This window comes from Mus caroli, chromosome 17 (assembly GCF_900094665.2).
Source record: "Mus caroli chromosome 17, CAROLI_EIJ_v1.1, whole genome shotgun sequence".
NCBI lineage: Eukaryota > Metazoa > Chordata > Mammalia > Rodentia > Muridae > Mus > Mus caroli.
The window spans coordinates 32,272,816-32,283,227 of record NC_034586.1 but is presented as its reverse complement, the minus strand read 5'-3'; the positions used below and the strand labels follow the sequence as shown (position 1 = coordinate 32,283,227).

The 10,412-nt window shown below is 51.8% G+C and overlaps 1 protein-coding gene across 2 annotated transcripts; it reads right to left on the bottom strand.

Annotated features, from left to right (window-relative positions):
• Nucleotides 1–479: 479 nt before the first annotated feature.
• On the bottom strand, nt 480–5,256 carry Pou5f1 (POU class 5 homeobox 1). 2 transcript variants are annotated; one of them, XM_021149626.1, is made up of 5 exons: nt 2,370–2,459; nt 2,032–2,152; nt 1,709–1,839; nt 1,096–1,254; nt 480–969 (listed from the first exon to the last, which is right to left on the bottom strand). In XM_021149626.1, exons 2-5 carry the CDS (start codon nt 2,141–2,143, stop codon nt 706–708), a joined length of 666 nt encoding a protein of 221 aa, XP_021005285.1. In that variant the 5' UTR covers nt 2,144–2,152; nt 2,370–2,459; the 3' UTR covers nt 480–705. The 2 variants fall into 2 exon arrangements, with proteins under 2 accessions (XP_021005285.1, XP_021005284.1); XM_021149625.1 differs by lacking the exon at nt 2,370–2,459 and adding an exon at nt 4,805–5,256 and having other exon boundaries at nt 492–969.
• Nucleotides 5,257–10,412: the final 5,156 nt, after the last annotated feature.

The following is a 10,412-nucleotide window of genomic DNA, read 5'->3' as shown; positions in this document are numbered from 1 at the left end:
GTTAAGAGCACTCACTGACTGACTGCTCTTCCAGAGGTCCTGAGTTCAATTCCCAGCAACCACATGGTGGCTCACAACCATCTGTAATGGGATCCGATGCCCTCTTCTGGTGTGTCTAGAAGACAGCTACAGTGTACCCATATAAATAAAATAAATCTTAACACCCCCCAAAAAAGTCTTTTTTTTTTAAAGTATAAGCCCACCAGAACTCCCAGAGTAACCAGAGGAAAGAAGGCGACTGCCAGACAATGGCTATGAGGTAATGTCCATCAGCTAGCAGAGACTTACCGCCTCTAGGATGGCGAATATGCAATGCCTTCCTTTATAGGTTGGGCTCCAACCCCAACTATCCCTGGCCATTTTGCAGAAAATCCAAGGGTTTCAATGGCGCCTGTTTTGAAGATCACCTAGGGTTTGAGAATCCATTACTGGCTTTCTCCAACCACAGGCTCTCTAGGAACTAAAGGAAAACAAAATTCAGCTATCTACTGTGTGTCCCAGTCTTTATTTAAAAACAAAATGATGAGTGACAGACAGGACAGGCTCCTGATCAACAGTATCACTGAGCTTCTTTCCCCATCCCACCCCCCACCCCTGTTGTGCTTTTAATCCCTCCTCAGTAAAAGAATTTAACCCCAAAGCTCCAGGTTCTCTTGTCTACCTCCCTTGCCTTGGCTCACAGCATCCCCAGGGAGGGCTGGTGCCTCAGTTTGAATGCATGGGAGAGCCCAGAGCAGTGACGGGAACAGAGGGAAAGGCCTCGCCCTCAGGAAAAGGGACGGAGTAGAGTGTGGTGAAGTGGGGGCTTCCATAGCCTGGGGTGCCAAAGTGGGGACCTGGGGGCAGAGGAAAGGATACAGCCCCCCCTGGGAAAGGTGTCCCTGTAGCCTCATACTCTTCTCGTTGGGAATACTCAATACTTGATCTTTTGCCCTTCTGGCGCCGGTTACAGAACCATACTCGAACCACCTAGGATGGGCACAGAGATGGACATCAGGTCATAAGCTCTGGGATGCTGCAGTCAGTGGCGGAGGGGCAGAAGGAATGGGAACAGGGAAACATCCGGGTACCACAGGGCAGGACCTGGGCACTCACATCCTTCTCTAACCCAAGCTGATTGGCGATGTTAGTGATCTGCTGTAGGGAGGGCTTCGGGCACTTCAGAAACATGGTCTCCAGGCTCCACCTCACACGGTTCTCAATGCTAGTCCGCTTTCTCTTCCGGGCCTGCACCAGGGTCTCCGATTTGCATATCTGGGCAGAGGAAGATGGGGGGCAACAAGAGCAACTTTAGTATTTGGCTGGGCAACAGCTCCACACTGAGATGGGACCGAAGAACAAACAGCTAAGGGATCGTGCTAAGGGAGCATTGACTGGATGTGGCCCCAGAGCCAGGGGTTACTGAAAGGGGCTCTGGAAGGGGCTGGTAGACCTAGGTCTGAGCCTTCACCAGCACTAGATGGGGTTCTGGGGAGGGACCACTGTCAGGCTGGTGGGGGCAGAGGGTGACTCAGAAGGAGAGAGCCTGATTGATTAGCAAATGTTAAGGCTCTGAATTCCAATTCCTAGCACCAGAATAAGGACAAACCCGAGACACAGAACTGCTCAGGAGAGCTCTGGTTGGAGAGGGAGGAGTTTCAAGCCAGGAATGGAAGCAGCATAAGGGACTGTGCCTGGCAGACATTGCACACATCCTGCCACTCCTCACCTCCTGAAGGTTCTCATTGTTGTCGGCTTCCTCCACCCACTTCTCCAGCAGGGGCCGCAGCTTACACATGTTCTTAAGGCTGAGCTGCAGGGCCTCGAAGCGACAGATGGTGGTCTGGCTGAACACCTTTCCTGAGAGGCAGGTCAAACAGGGAGAGTGAGGCAGCAAGTAGGGAGCCCAAGCCCCCACCTCTTACAGTTCAAGCTACAGTTCAAGAGTCTAATCCTCCCTTACCTGTGGAGGAGAGGCAGCTCCTAAGATGACCCACCCCCTTGCACCTACGTTAAGAGCTATGAGATCAGAACACGCTGGGGGAGACCCACCAAAGAGAACGCCCAGGGTGAGCCCCACGTCGGCCTGGGTGTACCCCAAGGTGATCCTCTTCTGCTTCAGCAGCTTGGCAAACTGTTCTAGCTCCTTCTGCAGGGCTTTCATGTCCTGGGACTGTAGTGAGAAAGGTAGACTTGTGAGAGTCACACCAGCTGGGACTGTGACCCTAGCTAGGGTGCCCCATGAAAAGGATCTCAGCCTCGCCTCGTGGGCTGGTCTGATTATATAAATGTCATTCACTCTATCCCTAGGTGACATAGATGGCTCTTCCCCCCACCCCCCAGAACCTAGCCATCTACAGTACCACACTACCCAGAGTTCTGTGCAGTACCCCAGCAAGTTCCTATCGGCTCACAGATTACTCAAAACCGCCCCACTGAGGACAAAATGTCACCCTATTCTGAAGAAGTTTTAAGGCTGCAAAATTGACCAGACATGGCACAACGAGCATGTAATCCCTTTACTCAAGAAACACATGGCGCCGGGCGTGGTGGCGCACGCCTTTAATCCCAGCACTCGGGAGGCAGAGGCAGGCGGATTTCTGAGTTCGAGGCCAGCCTGGTCTACAAAGTGAGTGCCAGGACAGCCAGGGCTACACAGAGAAACCCTGTCTCGAAAAACCAAAAAAAAAAAAAAAAGAAACACATGGCTCAGCAGTTAAGAGCACTGTCTTCTCTTCTGGAGGTCATGAGTTCAATTCCCAGCAACCACATGGTGGCTCACAACCATCTGTAGTAGGATCTGATGCCCTCTTCTGGTGTGTCTGAAGACAGGTACACTGTACTCATATTTAAAAAAAAAAATCGAAAAAAAGAAAGGAAGTCCCAAAGTATGATACAGTATTAGTGAAGATATTGAAACAGGGACTCGCTAGGAAGCTCTCCTGCCTCAGTGTCTCAAGGGCTGGGGTAATAAGATCCATCCCTCTCTCAGCTCTAAATGAAAACCTACACAGCACTCTCTAAGTAGCCAAATGTCCATGCCCCGGGAGCTGACAACACTCCCGAGTGCGAGGAAAACTCCTGCTGTACTAGAGTGCGACAGAGAAATCAAGGCAGCAGGCTAGAAGCCTCTGGAGGTGAGAAGCCTAAGATGATGATGAGAAGCCTTGAGGCCCAAACCACAGGAAATCATCTAACTCACCCTGGATTCGTAACCGGTACTGGCCGGAGGGTGCAGAGGACCACCTCTGACGCCCACAGGTGCACAGTAGCAGGCATGCACACACCACACACACACAAAAAAATTTTTTTTTCAAAGTTGAAACAGGGATATCAATCGATGTATGAGCAATAGAACGGCAGGGGCACTCAAGGGGTGTGGCTAAGGCTGCCTTCTCAGTACACAGTGAGGGTTGGGACCAGGTTGGGGGGGGGGCATAACAGATGGCCAGTTGAGTGTGCTTTCTAAGTTGCAGCGAATGAACCGGACTGCCCGCCCCCACAAAAAAAAAAAAAATGGCTGTCGGTTTCTTAGGCTTTTCTATCTCTAACAGAAGACAGAAATGGAGGCAGTCATCTGGGGAGACGCAAGTCAGCCTTGAGGGCCGAAGAGGAGCAGGTTGTTGGAGCAAAGGTCCAGGATGGAGGGCTGAGGTGCTCCACAAAGGCTGGCCAACCCAGGGGACGGACAGAAGCAGCAGCAGCCAGTGAGGCACACCTCAATGCCATTTCGATGGAAAAGGATTCTCTGGGCTTCAAACAGACTTTCATCTCCAAAGACCAAAAACTTGTAATCGCCCTCAGCTGTGTCTTCGGCTTTTCTAAATCCTGTTTTGGGGATTTGGGATTAGCTTTATCTAAGGTTCAAGTCTCTTGCTTCATTAAGGCCATTTAAGACGTGAGATAAACTATTAATGCCTTCCTAGGGGACTCCCGGCGGCTAACAGGACCTGAGATAACACAGAAACTGGCACTTAGGGAGGGGACTCCGGCTACAACAATTGCTAAGCTGTCGGGACTCCCGGCGGGCATCTGTAGCAACTCGCACCTTGTTCTTAAGGGCTAATTGCTTACACTTGCTCCAGAGTGCTTGCTGGCTGTAGGCCATCAGACACTAAGCAAAGCCCGTGTACAGTGCACACACAGAATGGTCTTGAGATGGCCTGGAGATAAAATTCTCCTACCCAAGGGTGTCCCTTTCTTGTTTACAAGGAAAGGTAGAAAGGCTGAAATCGATCAGATCTGCCCCTCAGGCACTACAAAAGTCTGCTCGTGTAAAAGGTGACTCATGGGGTCTGAGGCTAAAATAGACAGGCCGTAAACTTGACTGAAGGTGAGCCCTACTCCACACATGGCCCAAACAAGAGCTCCTATCAGCAGCCAGTCACACCCAACCTCTTCAGTAACAATAACTCCAGGATAAGCACCATTTTTTTACCCCCAACCCCCCAGCCATGTCTAACCTTAAGGCCAAGTTTCTGGGTCCAACTGTGATCCAAGTCCCCAGAGGAGCTGATATGGTTTTTTTTTTTTTTTTGGGGGGGGGTCTGATTTTCACGCATCACTGGTGTACAGACAGTGATGGCATGAAGCAAGTGTCGGGACACAGGCCAGGCCTAGGTGACCTACATGACAATGGCCAGGACGAAACAATCCAGGCCGGTTTCTGATTCTTGCAATTCTGGGTTCTAGTCCACACCGCGTCGTGCGTCTCAAGAGGCCCGGCAGCCATCACCATCTTTGGCAGGCAGGGTGACTACCCTGCATGTTCCCAATTCCGTTCACTGCTGCCTCAGCCAGCCCAGTCAAGTCCCCTTTCACTTACCTCCTCCGGAGTTGGTTCCACCTTCTCCAACTTCACGGCACTGGGGCGGTCGGCACAGGGCTCAGAGGAGGCTCCCTCTGAGTTGCTCTCCACTCGTGCTCCTGCCTGGCCCTCAGGCTGCAAAGTCTCCACGCCAACTTGGGGGACTAGGCCCAGTCCAACCTGAGGTCCACAGTATGCCATCCCTCCGCAGAACTCGTATGCGGGCGGACATGGGGAGATCCCCAATACCTCTGAGCCTGGTCCGATTCCAGGCCCACCTGGAGGCCCTTGGAAGCTTAGCCAGGTTCGAGGGTCCACCCAGCCCGGCTCCAGCCCTGCTGACCCATCACCCCCACCTGGTGGGGGTGAGAAGGCGAAGTCTGAAGCCAGGTGTCCAGCCATGGGGAAGGTGGGCACCCCGAGCCGGGGGCCTGATGGAAAGACGGCTCACCTAGGGACGGTTTCACCTCTCCCTCCCCAATCCCACCCTCTAGCCTTGACCTCTGGCCCCGCCCCCTGGGTGGGTGGAGGAGCAGAGCTGTGGGGGTGGGAGAAACTGAGGCGAGCCCTATCTGCTTGTGTCTTCCAGACGGAGGTTGGGGACGTCTGGACAGGACACCCTTAGGACGGGACCCCAGGGGGCCTTCATTTTCAACCTTCAAGGTCCTCACCAGACACCTCACCAACCAGTTGCTCGGATGCCCCATCGCACCACAAAGCCTCTTGGCATTGCACCCTCTCAGCCTGTCCTTACAGCCCACTGGAGAGCCTAAAACATCCATTGAATGTTCGTGTGCCAACTATTTCTGGGGCCACCCCTCAGTTCTTGCTTACCCACCCGTCTAGAGTTCTAGATACGGGTGAACCCACTATTTCAGCCCATGTCCAAGACCAGGACAAGACAGCCATTGCACCTCCAGTCCTCCAGAGTTTAGAGGCTCTACACCATGGGACCCCGAGCCCCAACCAGATATGTCCCCAGAGACCCCAGAGAAGTGCTGGTTCTGCGTTTTCAGAGCACAGTATTCCATCTTGTGTTGTCCAGGTTGGTAGATTAGACACTAACCACTCCCAACCCCCATAAGACCTGCACCCAGGCCCAGGCTCCATCCCCTCACGGTTAAGCAAGGCCTAGGCCTCTTTCCTCAAGATTCTCAATTCTCCCTCCCCCCACCTCCTCATCCCAGGCTTCCAGCCTAGTTCCTGGGTGGAGAAACCCAACGGGTGGGAGGTGGGTAGAGAGAAGAAATATCTGACTTCAGGTTCAAAGGGGCCTGGGAGGGACTGGGGGAAGGGGGCAGGACAATGGCCTTGGCTGGACAATCCTGGTCCCCAGAGGGGGCAGCTCTAACCCTAAACAACTACTCAACCCTTGAATGGGCCAGGATGGCTCCCCTGGGGACAACTTCCTGCTCCCCAACCCCCTCCTGAGCCCCAATCCCCTCACACAAGACTTCCCCAGCTCTCCACCTCTCCTCAAAGACAGAGCCTCAGATGGAGGTACCCTGCCTCCCTTCCTCCAGGGACTCCGGTGTTCATCCTCGTCACCTGCCCCTCCCCCATTCCTGTGCTGGCGGAAAGACGCTGGGGAGACGGGATTAGGAGGAGGGGGGTGCAGAGAGCCTACCCTGAACTTTCCTAGAGTGGTTTTCTGGGCCCAGTCTGAGGATCCCATTGCTGGCCTGGTGTTTAGTTATCTTTGCAAGAGAATAGCCCTCAGAGTGCCTGTCTGCAAGGGATGGTGTTTGTCTGTCTGCTCCGACACCATGCTCTGAACGAAGGCCCCAGGGTGAATCACACAGCCTCAAAAAAACCCAGAGCACCCCACAGTTGTACATAGCCAGGACAGAGTTCTGAGCCTGGGCCCAGCCCGCCTGAGCTGTTAGCTAGGGTCAGTGGCTCTAGGTGCCCTGGGGGGCGGGGGTGTCTCTTGATGGTAGTCTTCCTCAGGTAGTTAGAGATGGAACCTTACTCTATAAATCAAGCTGCCCTTGAACTCCTGATAACTCTCCTGCCTCAGCCTCATGGACTTCACCAAATTCACTCCGAGACTTTGAAAAAAAGATTGCGTTTTATTTTAAGGGTGTGTATGTACCTACACACAGCTACACATAGCACATGTGTGGAAGTCCCCTCCTTCTACCACATGGGTCCAAGCCATCCCCCAGGGTGGCTGAGGGGCCATCTCTCTGGCCCTCTCCATGAATCTTCCGTTTCCTCCACTCAGTCACGCTCACCTCCCAATTTCTATACATTCATTGTGGAACAGTGCCATAGGTTAGTTGGAAGACCTAAATAAAGGCAGGGAAGTGGGAGCCGCCAAGTTCACAAAGCTTGCTCACAAGCAGATTAAGGAAGGGCTGGGACGAGAGGGACCCCTCCCCAACCATCTTCTCTGCCCGCGGGGCGAAGCTATCACACACCTTTGTTATGCATCTGCCGTCTGCCCTGAACACTCAGCCTCCCTGGGGGGAGGGGCAGGGTCGGGCTACAACGTCCCTACACCCAGTTCCTCCCAGAGCCAGCCTCTAAGGCCTAGACAGCACTCTCCACCACAGTCCACAAGTGTGCCTGCAGCCCAGCAATCCTATCTGTCTTCAATACCAACCTTGTCTTATGGATTGTGATTTCTCTTTTGATAACTCACTGGCCAGGACAAGAGACATATTCTGAGTCCTTAACTGCCCAGTCACTGGCTTTGCAACCAGGTTAGCCCTAAGCATGCTTAGAGTATAATACAGTCCTTAACAGCAACTCTGTCTGAAGTCCCAAGTCTTCTTAGAACTAGCTTGAAACAGATGTGACCTGGCCTGGTCCCGAGCTGTGAGCCTGGTGGCCCTGAAGATGGGACAGCAGACCTGTTGGCTCATCTGATCCAGCTTCTCGCCTCCTGGGTCTTAGAGAATCATCAGACTAACTTTTGGTTTCAGTGGTTTTGGTTTTGATTCAAGGGCTCCCTACATAGCCTTAGATGGCTTGGAACTCACTCTGTAGACCAGGCTGGCCTTGAACTCACAGAGATCCACCTGCCTTTGCTTCCTGAGTGCTGGGATTGAAAACATGTGCCACTCTGCCCCCTTTAAGAGTCACCTTGGGTCGGATATGGTGGCTCATGCCTTTAATCCCAGCACTTGGGAGGCAGAGGCAGGTGGATTTCTGAGTTTGAGGCCCCCCTGGTCTACAGAGTGAGTTCCAGGACAGCCAGGGCTACACAGAGAAACCCTGTCTGGGAAAAAAAAAAAATCTGTCACCCTCTTCTGGTGTCTGAAGACAGCTACAGTGTACTTACATACAATAATAAATAAATCTTTTTTTAAAAAAGAAAGAAAGAAAAACAAACAAAAAAGAGTCACCATGGTACCTTAAATACCCCAAATTTGAGCTAAAATTCATTAACTCTCCACAAACCACCTGTATTTTAGAACCAAGTCAAGATTGGTCTCGGAGTTCTGTCTGGAGAACCAAAGACAGCAGAGAAGCCCACATGTTCCCTGCCAGAGATGGCCTACTATCATGAAAAGGTATCCTGGGAAGCCAGATGCGGAATGCCACACCTGTAATGACTGCCCTTGGGCGTTGGAAGTGATAAGAACAAAAGTCCAAGGCTAGGGGCTGGGAAAGAACTCAGCATTTGAGTGTACATTGCTCTTTCGGAGGACCCTTTTAAAATTCTGTCCCTAGCACCCATATTGGGTGGTTTACAGCTAGGAGGACAGAAATCTCTTGACTGCTCCGGTCATCTGCAGTTGCATGGACACACACATATACACATGATTTTCTTTTAAAGAGAAGTTAAGGCCAGCCTTAACCACAAGAGTCCTCCAGACCAGCTTGAGCCAGCCTCAGCAGGAGACCTTGTCTAAAACAAAACAAACAAACAATAGGCTTTGACCCTGCAGCTTTCTTACTGGGAGCTCAGCCACCCACTCACACACTGGGTGATCAGTTAAATGGACTCACGGAGGACAACTAGACTAGAGCTGGGAAATCACTCGTGTTAGCATTCAGGCTGGGTCTCCCTATGAAGCCATAGGAAGAAATGAGGAGTTTCAGAGACATGAGCTCAGTCAGGCCTGCCCCAGCCAGGAACAGCTTCCTTGCTGGTTAGCATCCCCCTCCCCCAACCCCAACCCCCAGCCGCCCTGGGACCAGCAACAACTCTTCCCAAATCCAGATGTTCTGGAAGGGAGGAGTTAGTTTCTCTGGCTGGCATAGATTCCTTAGCTAACTGCTTCTCCCTTTCCTTGTCTTGGTTTTCTTGCCTAATCAAAAAGACTTGCAGGGGGCGGGGGGTGGGGGGGGTGGGTAGGAGGGGGAGACTTGGGGGAGGCCTGAGAGGAACCTGAGGACAGCTCAGCAAGTAACCACACTTGCTGAGCCTAACAACCATGGATTTGATCCCTGGGGCCCATTTCAAAGAAGCATTTGATCTCCAGAGGTTCGATATTGATATTGCACTCAGATACACACACACACACAACACACACACACAATACAATAAAAATTAAAAGAAAAAACAAAGATCTAGAAGCGGAAGGTAGGTATAGGTCACCAGCAGAACAGAACGCTTGCGGAATGTGCCTGCTCCCTTTGAAATAAATGAGTTCTATTTCTCTCTTTTTTTTTTTAGACAGCGTTTCTCTATGTAGCCCTGGCTGTCCTGGAACTCACTCTGTAGACCAGACTGGCCTCGAACTCAGAAACCCTCCTGCCTCCGCCTCCCGAGTGCTGGGATTAAAGGCGTGTGCCACCAACACCTGGCTTAGAGTGTGAACCTTATGTGATGACTCTCAGGAAAATAAATCTTGTTATATTACTACATATAGCTACCTACTTGCTCACACCACCAGTGCTAGAATTCCTTGGGGGGTGGGGTCACTACCTTCCCTGGCCTAACTCTCCATTTTCTTCCAACTTGAAAAGAAAACTACAGCCCTATTCCCTCGCATCCTCCTGCCCTTCTCACTCCACATGGGTCGGGGTAGGGAGTTCTCCCTGTGCCTCTGTAAAGAAAAATTGGGCATTAGAGAGATGAGAGGGGCACCTTGTGAGATGAAAGCAAGTCTTCTCTACTCCACCTTCTACCGCCAACCTCCACACAGTCTTCTTGGGAAAGCTGGCAAAGTCTCTTCTCAAGCCTAATCAAACTAGACAAGACTTGAACAGTTTGCAAGCAATCGGGTGTTTGGCTTTGTCTTTCAGTACTAGTACATGGATGTCTGTGAGAAGAGCATCCCAAGCTGCAAGCTGAGCAAGGCAGCAAACTCCTGCAATCCCAAGTGGACACTGAGAAGATGAGGCACAGCAAACTGAAGATTAGCCTAAGCTACATGGTAAATCTGTGTCAAAAAAACAGAGAGGAGCCGGGCGTGGTGGCGCAGGCCTTTAATCCCAGCACTCACTCACTCGGGAGGCAGAGGCAGGCGGATTTCTGAGTTCGAGGCCAGCCTGGTCTACAGAGTGAGATCCAGGACAGTCAGGGTTATACAGAGAAATCCTGTCTCGAAAAAACAAAAAACAAAACAACAACAAAAAAAGAGATGCTGTGCTTCTGATATTTCAAAGGGAGCAGGCACATTCCGCAAGCGTTCTGTTCTGCTGGTGACCTATACCTACCTTCCGCTTC

Excerpts from the sequence above, each read along its gene's own strand:
- Pou5f1 (XM_021149625.1), bottom strand. The coding sequence starts at position 5,188 with ATGGCTGGACACCTGGCTTCAGACTTCGCCTTCTCACCCCCACCAGGT. Across the intron at positions 2,153-4,804 it reads TGGAACCAACTCCGGAGGAG|TCCCAGGACATGAAAGCCCT; the intron begins GTAAGTGAAAGG and ends TTCTCACTACAG. Across the intron at positions 970-1,095 it reads AGCTTGGGTTAGAGAAGGAT|GTGGTTCGAGTATGGTTCTG; the intron begins GTGAGTGCCCAG and ends TGCCCATCCTAG.